The sequence below is a fragment of the Erinaceus europaeus genome, chromosome 18 (genome assembly GCF_950295315.1).
Source record: "Erinaceus europaeus chromosome 18, mEriEur2.1, whole genome shotgun sequence".
NCBI lineage: Eukaryota > Metazoa > Chordata > Mammalia > Eulipotyphla > Erinaceidae > Erinaceus > Erinaceus europaeus.
The window spans coordinates 23,994,658-24,014,319 of record NC_080179.1 but is presented as its reverse complement, the minus strand read 5'-3'; the positions used below and the strand labels follow the sequence as shown (position 1 = coordinate 24,014,319).

Genomic DNA, 19,662 nt, shown 5'->3' with positions numbered 1-19,662 from the left:
CAGAACTCCCTCCTACCCCACCCCACCTCCACCCCCCTTGAAAGCTTTCCTAGTCTTTATCCCTCTGGGAGTATGGACCCAGGGTGCAGAAGGTAGGAGTTCTGGCTTCTATAATTGCTTCTCCACTGAACATGGGCATGGGCAGGTTGATCCATACTCCCAGTCTGTCTCTCTTTTTCCTTAGTGGGATAGGGATCTGTGGAGGCAGGGTTCCAGGGCACATTGGTGGGGTCATCTGCCCAGGGAAGTCAGGTTGGCATCATGTTATCATCTGGAACATGGTAGCTGAAAGAGTTAAAATATAAAGCAGAACAAATTGTTGACTAATCATGAACCTAAAGGCCAGAATATTGCAGATGAAGATTTAGGGGGTCTCTATTTTGGAAAAAGCTAGTAGGTCTGTTTTAGGTATATTCCAAGGGGCCTATAAATTTAGTAGTTTTTGCCTGAGTCTGACAGCTAACATGCAGGTAGAGCCAAGGTATTGTCTGGGGAGATGGTGTTATAGTTGAAAACAGGATTAGAAAGTAGTTTACAGACATGGGGAAAGTGTATAAATATTGTTAACTGTAAACCCCATCGATTTGATCTGGTGCCCATATTCAGCACAGGCTCCTGTGTAACCTCTGCATCCCTGTAGGTCTGAGCTTGCATTCTGTGATCACAGTTAGGAACATTCCAGGCTGGTAGATAGAATATGTTATTCAACCTCCCTTTGGAAAATGGAAGGGTCCCTACCATTGTTGATCCACATTGAGGTCTGAGAGGGGCCCACAGAGGGGCCCATTATGTTGTTTCTGATAGAGATGACCAGTGACTGTGGAGAGAGGGATCTGTTAGAGGTCTAGGTCCATCATGTCTATAGTCTTACCAGTCTTTTATTTGTGTACAATAGTGTTAAATTTCTCTAATTTGAGTACCAGGTACCAGGCAGTGCTGCATCAGGCTAAGTGAGCCCATTAAAGTAATTCCACTCAAGAAGATTGAAAGAATGATTGTACCTGCAGGGGTAGATAGCATAATGGTTATGCAAATAGACTCTCATGCCTGAGGCTCCAAAGTCCCAGGTTCAGTCTCCGCCCATCATAAACCAGAGTTGATCAGTGCTCTGGTGAAAAAAAAAGAATGGTTTCACTTGCTGGCTCCAGCATGAGACAACATAAGCTATGGCCTCTAGTCAGATCCTTAATCTCCTTTGGAAAGGTGATAAATAGAAGGGTATTTTAATAAAATCAATTCACCCCCTTACAACCTGACTATACTGTCTGTCATATATGAAAAGTTCATAACAAGTCATTATTATCAGAAGCATTCCCACAAGAATCAAGTGCTAAGTATTCTCAAAGTAAATGGCAGATAAACACTTTATGTATATGGAAAAATGATAAAAAGGATAACACTGTTCTGTATTTTACCATCTTAGCTTTCATTTAGATCCTTTGACCTTAAGAGAGAGAATTATTTTCCAGAAGCTCACTGGGTATATAAGATTAGTTTATAATTAAACGTTTGTGTATTAATTGCACATATATTGCTTTGAAACTGTCCGTAACTTCTGAGGGGAAAATGCTTAACCCAAATGAAGTTCTCAGAAGGCTGATGAAAGGAATATGATGAAAGGTACTTTTCTGCTTGTCATCTCTTTTTTGTTCTGTTTTGAATTTTTTTAATTATCTTTATTTATTTCTTGGATAGAAACAGCCAGAAAATGAGAAGGAAGGAGAAGAGAAGGAGAGAGACAAAGAGACACCTGCAGCACTGCTTCACCACTAGCAAAGCTTTCCTCCTGCAAGTGGGGACTGAGAGCTTGAACCCAGCTCCTTTCCCATAGAAACATGTGCATTCAACCAGGTGCAGTACCACCTGGCCCCTTTTCATTTTTTAAATTATCTTCTGCTCTCCATCTCTTTAACAATAAAAGTTTGTTTTTTGTTTAAATAGGAAAAAAAAAATAACAACATCCACTGATCTGTGGCAGGATGTACTGGGGGCACCAATATGAATTAAATCAGGCAGAAGAGAAAACACTACATTGGATAAGTGAGAAAATGAGGAAGAGTTGCAGGAGTATTGGCTTTGCTCTCTTTGGAGAGATTTTGTATTTTCCTGGCATGTTTTAGTTAATGTATGGTAGGGAATGAAAAGTACTTGTAAGAGGGTACAAACCACTTCATACCACCTGTTAGCGAGCAAAATCAAACCACCACCCACTGCAAGGAAGCAAAAGATGTTTATTCACGAATTCGAATCTGGGCCTAGAGGTAACTGACAGCAGTCCACCAGCTTGACCCTGAACAGGGCTCAAACCACACAATTTATAGGATTTCTGAATACACTCAGGGAGGGGGAACACATCACCTTATCAATCTGTATCTAATAACATGCTATAGAAAACACGGAATCCAATCATTTTAAACCTAGCAAAAAGCGGGATCCACTCAAAGCAAAGCGCGGGCTGATTTCAAACATTGTAAAACTACACAACCAATAGACCCTAGCCAGAGTAGGGTCACCTCATCCTCTCGCCATCAGTTGCAACCATCCAGTAAACAATGACTTACTGATTAAGTCCTCTTGTCTATGGAAAATGCAAGGAATTTTCCATCTTACACCACCTCCTACTATGTGCAACTGAATTATGGAAGATAACTATATTCCTACAATCGTGTTAATAGAATTTAGCAAGTGCTTTTTTTATTTCAACATACGATGTCCAAATAGTAAGGAACTAGTGTTCCTATTTGCCAAATAAACAAAGAAAAAAACAGTGTTTTCCTTTGACACAATCCAGGGAATGTCCCTGATGTAATGTCCTCCAAAAAGGCTGGTAAATGTACATGAACTTTCCATAGGTGAGTTATTGTATAGCAGGATCCTAGTACCTGCTTAGCCTGGGCAAAACACAGACCAGAACTGACACAAACCTTGTCCTCAAATATTTAACAGGTAAGGTTTATAAGCAGAGTAGATTTTAACAGTCTTAACCTGTTAAAATTTAAAACTCTGATAGCGAATCTTTCACTGTTTTTCCCTTCCAGATCCAGACCCTTTAAGCGGTTTATCCTCTCTAACACATAGCACCTGCAAACTGAGGGGAATTCAGTGATGAACACAATTAGATTAGCTTTTTAAGAATGATTCCAAATCAAAAGACCAAGAGTTTCCTAAATCAAGCAAACAATCAGTCTGTGTCCTTGCACCCAGGGAGGTGGGCCAGTGGGCAGAGGGTAGGATTTACATGCTGGAGGTAAAAAAAAAAAATCAATACTAAAAGCACATAACCATATAGTGTTATTCATTCTCTTCCCCCCCAAGATCTCCCTCTCTCTCTCATGAAATAGACTAAATCTTCAAAGGAACAAAACAATGCTCTTAACCTAGTGCCGTCTGTAATCTTCATTCTCATGTAGCTCTAGACCTGTAAATGTTCATACAGAGTTTAGTTGACTGTCATTACCAAAAACATCTCAGTTACTGACAGAACTATACTAGACAGAAAACCAGTTGTTCTCTCTACTAGTAACTCAGTATTCCTTGCAGCATATGAAAAACTAGAACAAAATGATCAAAATGTGAATTTGTAAACACGCATTGCATTTTATGAACTACCATCCTGCCCTCTTTCATTCAAAATGATCTCCGTTGTGCTTATGAGTACTGCTCATGCTTCATGAGTGCTTTCACATTTCCATCCTGAGAACTGCTTGCCTTGACTCTTGTCTTCCTATCCATATGATACTGTAGGTAGCTCAAGGTAGAATCCCATACTATTTTCTACAGAAATCAAATTGAAAAGACTTTGTGAAGTAAAAACTTACTCAAACTGGAAAGTGAATTAACTGCATGTATCGGGTATTAAGTGAGAAAAAAACTGTCAAAACTGCTATATTCTATTATGTCTTCCCCTGCTTCTGTTAGAGCTTGAATGGGCTTGATATGTCTAGAAATACAAGCCCCCATACTACTTTATGAATCCCCTACTATGAGCCTCTCCCCAGGATTTTGTGAATTTTCGCACAAGAATTTAGTAGTTGCAATGTAGTGGTTTCCATCTGCCAGTTTCTACCTCACTCTGGAATAGGACATATTTTCAGAGCCTCCTATCTTTTTTTTCTAACTAGTTCAAGATTTAGATTCCTTGGATCAGCAAAAGCAGCTCACCTAGAATAGTACGTCTTTGCTAAGTGTGCGACCTAGTGTTTGAGCCCAATACTCACCACAGAGGAGAAAGCTTTAGTGCTATACTATATTGCCCTCAACCTGTCTCTGCCTCTATCTTTCTTTGTATTTATATTTCAAAATACTATACATTTGAAAAAGTTATCCCAGAGTAGTGGAGCCCCAGCATTGGCAACAATGGTAAGAACTTAGTATCAAATCATTCTGCCTGGTAGACTGGAACATGGAATTTCAGTGGGAGCTCTAAGCTCTAAGTTCTCAGTAAGGTGGCTTTTTTTTTCCCTAATTTTTTTGTTTCGGTGATGACTCTCCACCTTGCCACCCCTTCGTTAACATTTTTATTCTTGTAGTTTTATAGAGAGGTAGAGGCACCACAGCAATGGGTTTCCCCTGGTAATGTCACATCTCACATGTGACGCAGACCTGCCATTACACATAGCAAAGTTGGCACAGCCTTACTGGGTGAGCTGTCTTCCAGTGCCTAAGGTGATTCTTAGTTCTAGTTGATTGGACACCCAATTATTCCAGGAGTAACCCAAATAATTCTGATTTGATTGTTCTGGCCTGAGGTCAGACATCAGGAAACTGTATAGCACTCCAGCTGATGCTAATATGTAGCAATGAGCTTGAACATGCAAACCTGAAGGAGGATTTATGGTCCTAGAGATGATTGTTACCCTTAGTGTCTCAAGTTAGGCTTCTCATCTGTCTATCTCTTTCTGTATTCGATAGCAGAATCTTTCTGTTTATACTGAAATTTCTCTTCAAATGTCCACCGAAGGCACAAAATTGATCAAGGAACTGTGGAGAATACAGAGAAAAACAAAGGTTTAAACAAATTATGGTCAATACAAAAAATGTCAATCAGTCAGCCAATTACTGTTACTCCAAGCTCACTTAATTCCTTTACTAATGGAAGACAGTATTGAAATTGTGCCTGTGTAGGGGAATGCAAGATATATTAAAATATTGATATAAAATGAATAATATACATATAAACAAATGAAAAAATTATACATCAAAACACTGAAAGTAAAGCTATTAGAACATAAATGAACTAAAAGAATTAATGAGCTTATTAGTTTAGGTCACACTGATGCACATAAATTAAATCAAATTTAATTATTAGAAACCTTCATTAAAAATAACCTTCATTTCATAGGATTTCATAATCTGTTACCTTTCATAGGATTTCATAATCTGTACATCTAATCTCTCAAGTCTTTGACTTTTCTATCTAGATAATGTTAGAAGATATGACTTAATTTTGAACTAATAACTTGACTAGATAATGTAGCAAGCATACTCATAGCCATTTAGTTCTTTATATAACTAAACTAATGTGTGATCTTCCCCTAGGATGTAAGGGATACTCGTAAAATACAATACGACTGTCTCCCTTAATCTACTAACATCAGTCACATTACGTTAGGGACACATGCTGTAGCTATTAGGCCTGCCCGTCCCCAGAAGTTGATAGTAACTGCTGAGATGTGACCATAAAGTCTCCATCATGGTCCCTTTGAAACTTCAAATTTCATCCTCCTCCTACAGAATCTGCTAGTATATGGGTTCTTTCACTAATGTGTAGAGAGATCCACTCATCCATCCCCTGTGGCAGCACTGAAGGCGACTGCAGTGCATCACTATAAAGGCAAACTCATCCCTGCGCCACACAGTGAAAATAAATGCAAAATATTTTGAATTTTTTGTGGAAACTCTATCTGCTTGGTGCAATAGTGCAGATCACACAGTGTGTGCGTCAGACTGGGTTCCTTTGTTGAGGTGTGGATAACTAAATCAACTAATCTTTGTGGTATCTTGGAGGGGTGAGAAATATTACCATATGGAAGGTGTTCTGGCATGATTTCTCAGGTGGTAGGAGTTTCAGTGAATAATAAAAAATAATTATAAGATTGATGTAAGCACAGATTAAAATGCTTTTAAAAAATATCCCAAAGTGGTTGCTTTTCCTTCTGGTATTCATCTTCTTACCCCTTCAGAAAGAATCTGTATGAGCAGTCATTGGAGTACTACCACTACTTCTCTTCTTAATGGTATTGTGGGTTTTTTGTTTCTATAAACCTACTTATTCTTATAGAACCCTTTTCAATTGAATTTGTAGAAGACAAGTGCACTTACAGATTTACCCTTCATGCCTTTAAAGTAAAACGAAGTTGGATTGAATTAGGAAAAAAAAAAAAAAAGAGTGATGGTGTGTCTTTAGTCTTTATCACCGAACCCAGAGTTGTTGAAAGAGTTTCACCCTAACTATTTTTAAATTTTTTATTTTATTTATTTATTTATTGGATAAAGACAGTCAGAAATCAGAAGGGACGGGGGTGATAGATTGGGAGAGAGGCAGAGAGATACCTGCAACACTGCTTTGGCACCCACAAAGATTTCCCCCTGCAGGTGAGGGTGAGGGGTTCGAACTTGGGTCCTAGCACATTGTGCACTCAATCATGTGTGCCAACACCTGACCCTCATCTGAACTTTTTAAGAAAGAAACGAAAATCACAGCATGGAGTTTCATCTTCTCAGGGCTTGAACAGATATTCTCACCAAGATGTTGATAGATACATAAAACTCATATATTTTGACATAATGGGACTTTATGCCTCTTTTACAGGAGAGAATGGACATTTAATAATTTTGGAGTACAAGAAGTTTATTTTTATGGTCTTTTCTCCAACCTAAAGTCTCATAATATATCATAAATATGCTCCCTATATAATTACACTTAGCAGAATATATAAATATATAGACAATGTATACATATACTATTTAAATTTACTTTATCGTTAATTGTCATGAGAGAGGAAAACTACAAAATTGTAAGTTCTTATATTTTTTCAGTTTGTAAGGAGCAAGAAAATTTATTTTTTAAAAAAGCTCTTAACATTACTGAATCATTATGCTTCTATGCCTTAGTGAAGTTTTTTTGTTTACAAAGTTTCTTTTATGAAAATGGATATTTTTAGTAAGCACTTGACACCAGAGAATATTACTAGCTCTTTCTGCTTCTTCAGGTTCTGGCATTTATCAAAATAAGACCCTCATGGGTCTTAGAAAATAATTGCGTTGACTCAGGTTTGTATATTGTTTTGGATGTTCTGCTCATTTGTTTATTGATATACAAAATTACAAATGAATTATCATGAGAAAAGGAAATACATGGGGTGTGCCAGGACAAAATATAGAAATATAGAACACATTCTAAGAAAAAGAAGAAGTATTAAAATTCTATCCTTAACACTGTATCACTCCTTAGTGCCTAAGCATATTTGGTAAATTCTTTCTTTCCCATTTTCTTTGTAAATTTCAATATCGTAGAACAAACAGTAAGAATATATCTTCTTATAGTCTCTCTCTCTCTTTCTCTCTCTCTCTCTGTGTGTGTGTGTGTGTGTGTGTGTGTGTGTGTGTGTGTCTGTCTGAGAATGACCACTCCACTGATTATTTGATCATTCTTTTTGAGCTGGTGTTCCTCTCTCTCTCTGTCTCTGTCTCTCTCATCTTCCTTTCTCCCTCTTTTCCTACTCTTTTTTTCTTTTCATTTTTTGAAATGTAGGGGTGGGGTTGAAAGAGAGACAGAAGACAGAGGAGAAGCACCTTAGCACTAATCTGCCATCCATGGAGCCCCCTAAGTGCTATTCTTGGCATCCCAATGAGGTATCAGGGTTCTAACCCAAGATCTGATACTTGGCAAGTGAGCTACCTGGTGAGCTAGCTTCTGATTGTTCTACTAGCCTTTTCCTTGTGATTTTTCTTTGGCTCCACCTATCTTTGAGTTATCTACCCAGCCATAGGAGTTACACGTTATTGATCACCTCTTTAGGAACCAGGAGAAACTTCATTTCTGATCCCTTGAGGAGGACAGGACATTAAATCCCAGCCACTAGATCAATGCCAACAGAGGGAGCCAAACACTCAATCTTCCTTGTCCTTGAGCAAATATCAGTGCCTTCTACAAACATCCTGCTATATGGCATTTTAAAGCCATGCTTTGTTTTCAGATTACAATAGTCTGATACTGAAACTCATCAGGTTTCACACTGTTTAAAAACATTTCATAGAACTGGGGGTGGGGATGGGGGGGCTTCCTTGAGTTAGTATTTTAAGATACGGTTTAACAACATTTTTTTTATAATCATATACATTTTGTACCATGTCTGTAAATATGCCAACAGTGTCCCAACAAATTACAGTTTTGTGGAAATTTTTTTTCCTTGAGGATCAGGAAGTGAGTTTTCAACTTAACTTCTTTTTCTTTTTCTTTTTTTTTTTTCTGAATTATCTATTTCCTCAGACTTCCTCCCTACTACAGAGAGGGTTATGATAATGAGAAATAGTGTTATCAGATCTGGGTACAAATATACAAGAGAGAAAAGCATTAGCTTATAGGAAAGAATATGGGTATTGACTGGTCGATCCATACTCCCAGTCTGCCTCTCTCTTTCCCTAGTAGGTCTCTGGGGAAGTGGAGCTCCAGTACACATTGGTGGGGTCGTTTGTCCAGGGAAGTCTGGTCGGCATCATACTGGCATCCGGAACCTGGTGGCTGAAAAGAGAGTTAACATACAAAGCCAAACAAATTATTGAACTACCATGGACCTAAAGACAGAAATAGTGCAGATGAAGTGTTGGGAGGTATTCCCTGCAGGCTCTTGAGTACTTCAGCTTTCAGGTATATATTTTTCACTAGCTTATGGGCACATGTGAACATATGCTCTATCTCAGGGTACCTGGAATATATTTTGGTTTGGGGACTTTATTGGGGAGTAGAACACCTGGAATGGAATTAGAGAACACTATGAAAGGAAAGGTCTCACCCGAGTGATGAAGCTGAAGGGTTGTCATGCCACACCTGAAGTCTCTGGACACAGTCTGAAGTGAAGCATGCTGGGGTGGCACTCGTTGCGTTGATTAGGTTGCGATCCGCAGATGCAATATTATTTGATTTGGATTGAGAGAAACATGCAGGAAAGTGGGCCCCACCCTAAGATTCCAGGACTGGGGAAAATATAGGCTCTATAGTGGAAATGTGAGGTTCCTGCTGTCTTAGGGTTCAAGAAGACAATGGATAGTTATTGTTATCATCACATTATTTGGTAATTGGGTTAACTTTGAAAAGTCCCTTTGTTAGGGTTTGGGGTATAATACCCAGCATCTTGTATATAGCTGTGTTACCAGTTGCTTCTGTTCTCCCTGGTCTAGGTTTTTGAGAGAGTCAACATATCAAAGACAGCCTATGTATTAAAAAGAATCAGTTTGTGTTTTAAGAAGTTCTAGACATGTGATAAATTTTTCCCCTCTCATATTAATTAAATAGTGGTTTATATGTCTACAATTTAATAGGAGTGTACATAAACACCATTCCCACCACCAAAAGACTGTGTCCCATCCCAACCACCCACCCCCCAACCCCCTGCTGCGCCCGGAAGCCCAATAGCCACCCTCCCCTTCACCATAGGGTTTTTACTTTGGTGCCCTGCTCTAGGATGAGAAAGCTATGGTACATATACACAATGGAATACTATGCAGCTATTAAGAACAATGAACCCACCTTATCTGACCCATCTTGGACAGAGATAGAAGGAATTATGTTAAGTCAGCTAAGCCAGAAAGATAAAGATGATTATGGGATCATCAACAGAAGTTGAGAAAGAAGAACAGAAAGGGAAACTAAAAGCAGGATCTCATTAAAACTAGAGCAGGGCACCAAAGAAAAAAATTAATTTTAAGCCAAGATTTCCAACATATGTCAGTGAATGTGGAAAAGAGTTTTTAACTGGTACTCAATCCTTAAGGATATCAAATTTTATGCTGCAAAAAAGTAAAATAATTACAAAAATGTTTGTTTGAATCTGAATGCATCAAATATAGACAGTTTGCCAACCACAGATTTTTATGTTTACTTAAAATTAACTGATTATTCTTTCAAACCCTGGATCCATTGACAATTTTGCTCTGATAATAGCATGCTTTGGATATTGTCTATACCTCTTCAACAAAGATGAAAATAACATGAATTGTTTATAACTTTCTAGTTTTTATTAAAATGAGATTAGTGGTGACTATAATTTCTGAATTACTGATATTGAACATAAACTGTTGATTATTTTTTCACTATAGTAAGACAGCTATCATCTGCTATTCTGTCAGTCTTTTATCACATTTTTCTTACTGTGCATACATCTAAGAGTCACAATAATAATAAATCACATGCAAATCTGTTGTTATTCCTTGCATTAGAATTAGTTTGCATGTTTATTGGTAGAAATTTACAGTCTCTTCTCAAATAATGACACTGACAGTTTCAAGTTGGGTAGGCAGAATGTAAACTCTGTCCTGTGCTGTAAAATTCTCCTTGGAATAACTATATATCAACGATAGATTTTTTTATAATATACAAGGCTGATAGGTGAGCTGGCATCAGATAGTTGTGAATTATGCAGACATCTTAATATTGTTTTTTCAATTGTACCATATTTTCTCTTCTAGTTTTCTTGAAATTAGAACACATCTATCATCCATTTTTATTTCTTTTAGTGAGTAATATGGAAAATATGCTTAAGTATAATTTGGTGATTCATCCAAAATTCTGACAATCCTAATAGAAGGGGAATTTAGAACTAGTCCCCCATTCTTTATTCATGGTTAACCCACCTTTGAACTAAACTGCATTTGCCCCTTGCAGCCTGATCTATATTTGAATTTAATTTTTGAGAACCAGTTTCACAAATTATTTTTTGTGAATTATGTACAGTGTTCGGGTAAGACATTTTATTACATTTACTTGTGTTATTTGATTTCTTCTTGAACATTAAAATGCTACATCCTCAAACCTAACTCAACATTTTATAAACAATAGATTTAGGAAGAAAGACAGATTTTTAAATCCAGACCAAACTACCTACAAACTATGAAATGATAAATGGTGGAAACAAAATCTTAGAATACTTTAATGGTTTTAAAGTACATGAAGGCTTTTATGTAAACACAACAACTGAGAAGCAGTAAGACTGATGCACTGACAGTAGTTTACCAAGCTAGTATAGCAATTACAGATCTTTTTAGTAATAGTGTATAATGCTGAAACAGAAACTTACAACTCTAAACATAATACATATGCCCTTGTACTGTATATGATTTGCCATCTACAAGAAAATATATTCAGAGATAATAGGCATGGATTGTTTTGATTTAAAATGCTCCACAAATTAAATTATAAAATTTGTGTCAATATGCATTTTCTCAACAATCAGATTTACATCACTAACGGTATATCTGCCTAACAATTAGCAGTGCATAACAGAAACTAAAATTTCAGTGGAATTTACTTGTTGTTACTGTTGTTTTTAAGAAACAACAACTTGATATTAAATATTCATGAATGGTTAGAATGTGAACAAATGAATAGTATGCATCCCAACTAAAAAGAGACCAGTTGCTACTTCACTCTAGCTATAGCTGCCATCTTGGAATGAAAACACAGTCTGCCAGCTGCCAAAGTAAACATTATGATTATCATCTTCTTAAGTGTCAACTAATAAACACTTTTGATAATGTCATATAATTAAGCATGTCTGTGGGACACAACTTGCAGATGGACCTCTAAGTAGAGCCATAACTGTAGAAATGACCATTTGTCCTTTAATGTGGATCTTGGTACTGGTCAGGTTCCGGTCTTCTATTTCCTTCCTTCCTTCCTCCCCTCCTTCCTTCCTTCCTTCTTTCCTTCCTTCTTTATTGTTGCCACCCGGGATATCACTGGGACTCTGAACCTACATGATTCTACCACTACCAAGGGACTCCTATTTTTAAATAGATGAATATATAGAGAGTTGAGAAAGTATATATATATATATATATATAATATATCTAGAGAATATATATATATATATATATATGGAGAGAGAGAGAGAGAGGGAGGGAGAGAGAGAGAGAGAGAGAGAGAGCGCAGCAGGTAGCAGGTTCCATCGCTCATAAAATTTCCCTCATGCAGTTGCCTCAGAGAATGTCTGGGGGCTTGAAACTGTCCTTGCACATGCTAAAGTGTGTGCTTTTCTTTCTGAACAATCTCCCAGCCCCTTGTCCTTTTCACTGTTTGCTTACTCAACTATTGCTAATTCCACAGAATGCTATAAGAAAGCAGGTATATGATGGCATTCCTGATCATTAACATAGCAGTAATAGCCAAATAAATGTGCAAGGTGAATAAAAATAGAATATTTCTACTTTATGGTTGAAAAGATTTATTGAGATTATGAAGAGCCGCCGTGTAAATAGCTGTTTTTTGCACATTTTTTTTATATCCTTCAATGATTGTTATTGTTCCTTACAACCTTGTGCTATTGTTACTCTAAAATCGAATGTGATTATGCAATGCTTCCTATTATATGGGTTGTAATTTTTTTTAATTTAAAGGAAAGACTATAGTTTCTTTTGTATACTGTTTTGAGGAAGAAAAATATACTTGTTTGTTGTGCTTTCTCCAGTTTCCAGAGGATTCTCTGGCAGTAGGCAGTCAAATTAATGGGAAATTTGTATTTTATTCATTTACTTTTTATTAATGCATTATAGTTGCCCCTTGCCACTTCAAGTTTTGACTTTTGTGGCTTCTTGGATTTTTCAAATATATGCATTAAAAAGTTAATTGAGGCAGTGAAAATGATAACAGTGCACACTTGGTTGTCTGAGTCAATTATACACCCCTATATTATAATTAAAACAAAAATTCCTGTACATATGGACTGCAGGCCTATGTATTTGAGCACCCCTGCAAATCCTTCAATGCCTTGTGTGTGTGTTTGAAATCAGGTGTGGTGTAACTAAGCCAATCAGAGCATATTTCTCCATATGCGCTTCCAAATCGCTACACATAGCAAGCGTCTTAGCTCTTTGTTTGACTTTCTGAGAACCTTTATGTAAACCTCACAATGACTCCTAAACGTGGTGATTCTTCTAAACCTTCTGACAATGAGTCTAAGTACTGGAGGAAGATGCTTAGCATCCAAGCAAACATGAAACTCTTGGATATGATCCAATATGGCAAGAAAATCATGGAAATTGCCAACAGTTATGACCTGAATGATTCTATCATTCACTGCATCCAGAAAGATGAAAATCTGTGCGATGGCTACTGTCTCTTTCAACAAGGAAGCAAACCTAAAGGGGTGTTGTTTCACATCTAGACAGCTCTAATAATGTTAAAAACCATATTTAGAAGGTCATAAAGGGTTTTCTCTGGTCTAACTATGAAAATATTTGATTTATAAATTTATAAATCAGGAATTCTATTTAGCAGAAATTCACTTATCATGGTAGAGTCTGGAACTAATTATCATAATAAACAAGGGACAACTGTACACATACTTTTCCTTAATTAAACTTCATCAGGGCTCAGGCAGTGTGCTCTAGTAGAGCACAGCAGTTACCATGGGTGAGGACTTAGGATCAGGCACCTGGTGCCCACCTGCAAGGAGGAAGCTTCACAAGCAGTGAAACAGTACTGTAGATCTCTCTCTAGCTATTACTATATATATCCCTTTCCTTTCCATTTCTCTCTTGACACTTCTAGGCAGGGCCCACTAGATATCAAATGATTTCACAGTTATGAGCACAGAGAGATTTTGACTTAAGGACAGTCTTTTCAAATGTTATTTACTTAACTGGTCCTAACTGAAGTTGCTAGTTTTTAAATTATAAATTTTGCTTCTTAATTTATTTTTACAGCTATCAGGGTTGTCACTGTGGCTCAGTACTTACACAACAAATCCACTGCTCCTGATGACCATTTGGACAGAGAGGAATTTAGAGGGAAGGGGGAGGGAGAAAGGGAAAGAAAAAAAGAGCACCATTCCACTGCTAGTGAAGCTTCCCCCAAGGCCAGAGGTGGCATATTTGGAAAGGAAGAACAGTTAGAGAGAAAGTGTCCCCACACATGGAGTTAAACTCATCAAGTCAAAATCCAAGACTGAACCTTTTGTCAGAATGCAGAAGGGGATCTGTGGGGCATTAAACCAGCTCCCCCTGCTCCATGCTGCATTGATGATAGTATGGCCTATTTACATAATCATTGTTTTGCCTGATCTATCTTCTTTCTACCTCTAGACCCACCCTGCCTCCAGGGTATATTAAGCCCACCAGTTAAAATATCACAACAGTTGCCAGGGAGGCTTCCACCTTCCCAGCATGCCTTTTGCCTCTCTCCACCCCCTTTCCTAGCCATCTCCATTCCAACTTGCCACTGCCAGTTTTATCCCATAAAACCCACTTCTGTTCCTGGTTTCACTTTTTTTTTTCTCTCTCTCCCGTGTCCCAACCTGGAGAAGGGCTGGCATGCCGAGCGAGAGGCAGCCATTGGGTTTTGGTGCCACATGGCTTAACCCACTGTGCTCACACCCAACTCTGGGGTGTTCCTATGTGAATAAAGAATTGTATTACCACACCGCCACGAGTTCCTGGATCCTCTCTCCCACCCGCAATGCTAGCCCAGCATCTCTCAGCTTCTTTGTTTGTTGGTATGGGTGTGGGGAAGGAGGAAGGTCACTAGGAGAGATGAATTCATTGTGCATCCACACAGCTTCAGTAATAACCCATGAGGCAATTAAAAAAAGGGAAAAAATAAGCTTCATGTCATCAAGCATATCATTAAATATATTGACATGTGTGGATGATTAGCTAGGGTAAGAAAACCATTCTGCTTGAGGAAAAGATTACACTGGTCTTCAGTTGAATGAAATATAATCTAGATCATTTCAGCTTCATTGAAATATAATTCATAAATAATATTACAAGATACTTAACTGTGCATCATGATGTTATTTATTTTTTCTTGTTCTTTGTTATTTTTCGTCTTGTTTTAATGAAAGAGAGGAATATAGAGAAAAAGATGAGAGACAGAGACAGAGAGCGAGAGATAAACCAACTAGAGCTCTTGTCATCTCTGGCTATGGTGGTGCAGGGGATTGAATTTGGGACTTTGGAGCTTCACACATGAAAAAATTTGCATAACCATTATGCTATCTCCCCTGTGCAATATCATGATGACTTAAAGTTCATCTGCTTTGTGACATATCCCCCCATCTAGCTAATTAGCACAGTCATTGAAATGTAATCTATATTTATTTAAAACCCTCCAAGGTTTTTACACTCATGTGATACCACAATTACTAGGGAATTTTTTTAATTATCTTTGTTTATTTATTGGATACAGTCATCAAAAATCGAGAGGAATGGGGAGGTAATAGAAAGGGAGAGAGAGACAGAGAGACACCTGCAGCCCTGCTTCACCTCTTTGTGAAACTTTCACCCTGAAGGTGGGGTTTAGGGCTTGAACCCAGATCCTTGTTCACTGTAATGTGTGCGCTTAACCAGGTGCACCACTGCCTGGCCCTGGAAAATTTTTTTTTAATTTAAGATAGACACAAAGAGATAAGAAGAGATACCATAGTACCTTTCATGTTTATTTTCATGCTTATATGCCTATGGCTTAAATCTGGTTCCTTGCTCACTGTATAATGTGTACCCTACTTGGTGAGCTATATCCTGGCTCCTATAACCAACAGTCCAAGTGTAAAGCTACATTTTCTCTGCAATTCTTTGTAGGCTTTTTGGGAAGTATAACAATTCTTGTCTTAATACTCCTTGTTACAAAAATGTAATAAAATAGCACCATATTTTATATCTGTAAAAAGATATCTAACATGGCTATTTCTATATACTAAATGTGCTTGGAGAAAACCATCACACACTATAAGTCCACTAGCCAAAATTTCTGTTCCAAATATCAAAAGTCAATATGTCATGAATTAATTTTAGATCTCTTCTTGATTTAAAGGAATCAATGTGATAGCTTAGAACCATGTAACTCACTGTAAAAATACATTTAGTGTTCCTATTTCAACAATAATGTACCTTGCTCAGTTGACTATTCTCTAAGACAATTTTTTAAATCATACTTCAAATATAATATTCTTTGATTATGTAAATATAAAGATAAAAGTTAGTATTACCAGTACCAGGCAGTTGTGCACTTGGTTGAGCACACATGCTACAGTGTGCAAGAACCCAGGTTCAAGCCCCTGGTCCCTACCTACAGGTGAAAGCTTCACAAGTGGTAACGCAGTGTTGGAGATATCTTTCAGTCTCTGTCTTTGTCTGTCTCCCCCTATCATCGTGATTTCTCTCTATATCCAATAACTAAATAAATAAAACATTTAAAAATTAGTTCTACAGATTTCATGTACTTACCTTGTGCTCTCGTGAGCCCATTTGACTACATTTTTTTTTATGTTAAGATTTTAGTAGTATATTGACTGTTTTTTATCATAGCAATTAATCATATACTTGTGCCAGATCCTATTCTCTACTTAAAGAAGGACTGGTCACCAAAATTAACAGGCCCTCCTAGCTTTAAATCCAGTAAGAATCCTCTGTGTTAATTTACTCCCACCTCAGTAGTAGCTCCATATTAAAAATAGGAGTAAACTAGCATAATTTAGCCTGTTATTTCAGTTCTATCTCATGGCTAGATTCTTCAGTTGAGCTTTAAATGTGTCCTCAGATTTGATGGCTAATTTAGAGACAGGAATGTCTTTCTGTAATATGGATATTTGCATTATAAATAACACCCATAAAGCAATCAAGGATTTGTATTTTTTTCCCCAAGTATATCTTTTAGCCCACAGAGGCAGATATGGCCCCCTCAGGCCTTCCCTTAGCAGCACACTGGTTCTTGTCACTTGCTTGCATGTTTCTCCATGTTTGTGCCAGTTTCTTTTTATAAAAATGCCTGTATGATATAGGTTTCTGTTCACCCCACACCCTTGATACTATAGCCATTTAGTTAAAAGAAAAGGGGGAATTGTTGTATGCTTTGCATTGGGTTCTAGTTCTCCCCTGCCAAGAGAATTGGATCAGTCCTGTTAATTTCGCGGGCCCGCTTGGCCCCGCCCCGAGGAACCCCGCCAGAGTTCCAGAGTGACAGAGTTGGAGGGGGTTCCTGAGTTCGAGAGTAAGAGAGAGTGCTTGTGCCACCGCAAAGAGACAGCAGAGTTCTGTTTGGTGATTAGTTTGTCTTAGTTTATGAATCGTTGTTCCTGAATAAAGAAATACAGCTTTCCTACCCAGCCGTTGTCTCTGCGTCTCTGTTACCCGCCTGTGAAGCTAGCCCGGCCGGCAAGAGCCACCGAATTTTTAACAACAATCATAGCCTCTGGAGAGATGTCATGAATAAAAGATTTTAATATCAGGAGTCGGGCGGTAGCGCAGCAGTTAAACACAGGTGGTGCAAAGCGCAAGGACCAGTATAAGGATCCCGGTTGGAGCCCCCATCTCCCCACCTGCAGGGAGGTCGCTTCACAAGTGGTGAAGCAGGTCTGCAGGTGTCTTTCTCTCACCCTCTCTGTCTTCTCCTCTTTCCATTTCCCTCTGTCCTATGTAACAATGATGACATCAATAACAAAAACAATACTAGCTACAACAATAAAATAAGGGCAACAAAAGGAAATAAATAAGTATTATAAAAATATAATTTAATATCTAAGACAGCAAAAGCCAAAGCAATGAAGTATCCCATGAATCTTGCAGAAATTAGTACAGGTGGGAGCTTCACTAGTGATAAAGCAGTGCTATAGATGTCTCTCTTTCTCACTACCTTTCTATATTTCTCTCTCTCTCTCTCTCTCTCTCTCATTTTCTCTCTGTTCTATGAAATAAAAAAGAAATAATGGCTGCTGGGAGCAGTAGATTTATTATGCAATCATCAAACCCTAGTGAAAAACCTCATAGCAGTAAAAGTCAATTCATTGATCATTTACTTATTTAAAAGAAAGTAAGGTGTATCTTTTGCTGTATTACCATAAGAGTGTGATACATCCAGAACTTCTGACTTGCAGAATTGTAAAATATTAAGTTGCACAGTTTTATACCACTATATTTATAATAATTTGTTATAATGACAAAGAAAACTAATACATGAAGCCTCTGCCACTGAAATTGCTTTAATAAAATAATCAAATTTCTAGACTTCCCTAAACCATTGTCTATTAATTAATTATTCATCATTCTTTTGTTTCATTTTAGGAGGTAATCCATAGCAGCCAGGTTGACATTGCAAGAAGTATCCAGGATGTGGAAAGACAGGAAGAAGTTTCTAAAACACACAAAATTGATGTTCTTGCATCAGAAATGGTAATTACTTAAAATTACTATACTTTTTGTAATAAAGATACTTATTTGTTTATTATAAAAAGAGAAGAAGAGAGTCAGAGAGAACCAGAGCTTACACTAGAGGGTCAAACATTCTAGCCACTGATTCACCTCCCAGGCTGCAAGACAATGCTTTCAGATCATTTCCACAATTGTATGGAAACTCTGATCTTGTGAAACATTTTTCTTTTGCTATTATATATATGTGTGTGTGTGTGTGTGTGTGTGTGTGTATTATAATATAAATTAATATCTACATATTTATCCACTTTGAAGTTGACATTCTTGAAAAATATAGCAGGCACCCAAAAAATAAGTGTACTTTAGGTGTCAATTCCCTTATGTTCTATTATATAATAAACTCTTGGGTTAAAATACATGGCAAATGCTAAACTACCATCTCTTTGTGTACATTGAGTAGCTTGGTGAAGAACACTGAAGTGGAGTGTTTCATTTTTTCTTTATTGGGGGATTAATGTTATACAGTTGAAAGTAAATGCAATAGTTTGTACATGCATAACATTCCCCAGTTTTTCATATAACAATACAATCTCCACTAGGTCCTCCTCTGCCATCATGTTCCAGGGTCTAAACCCTCCCTCCTTCATCTACCCCACAGTGTTTTACTTTGGTGCAACACACTAACTCCAGCCCAAGTTCTGCTTAATGTTTTCTCTTCTGATCTTGTTTTTTCAACTTCTGCCTGTGAGTGAGATCATCTCATATTCATGCTTCTGTTTCTGACTTATCTCACTTAACATGATTCCTTCAAGCTCCATCCAAGATGGGCTGAAATTGGTGAAATCACCATTTTTAATAACTGAGTAGTATTCCATTATGTATATATACCACAACTTGCTCAGCCAACCTTCTGTTGTTAGACACCTGGATTGCTTCCAGGTTTTGGCTATTACAAATTGTGCTGCTATGAACATAGGTATACACAAATCTTTTTGGATGGGTGTGTTCAGTTCCTTAGGATAAATCCCCAGGAGAGGAGTTGCAGGGTTGTAGGTTTATTTTTATTTTAGTCTTCTTGGTAATATAATTCATTTCATTGAAGATGTCTTTTTTAAAAAAAGAATTTATTTATAAAAATGAAACATTGACAAAAAACACAGGATAAGAGGGGTACAACTCCACACAATTCCCGCAACCAGAATTCCGTATCCCATCTCCTCCCCCTGACAGCTTTCCTATTCTTTATCCCACTTGGAGTATGGACCCAGGGTCATTTTGGGGTGCCAAGGGTGGAATGACTGG

At 37.5% G+C, this 19,662-nt stretch overlaps 1 protein-coding gene across 5 annotated transcripts in view; it reads left to right on the top strand.

Moving 5' to 3' along the window:
- The window catches only part of XIRP2 (xin actin binding repeat containing 2), a 99,947-nt gene that overhangs the window by 53,593 nt on the left and 26,692 nt on the right, over positions 1-19,662 (top strand). For 4 of the 5 annotated variants that reach the window (XM_060177769.1, XM_060177765.1, XM_060177767.1 and 1 more), the window contains exon 4: positions 18,274-18,381. The exons of the other annotated variant lie outside the window; for it this stretch is intronic. In XM_060177769.1, coding sequence (XP_060033752.1) covers positions 18,274-18,381 — 108 coding nt within the window. The remainder of the gene's footprint in view (positions 1-18,273; positions 18,382-19,662) is intronic. 5 annotated transcript variants of the gene reach the window in all.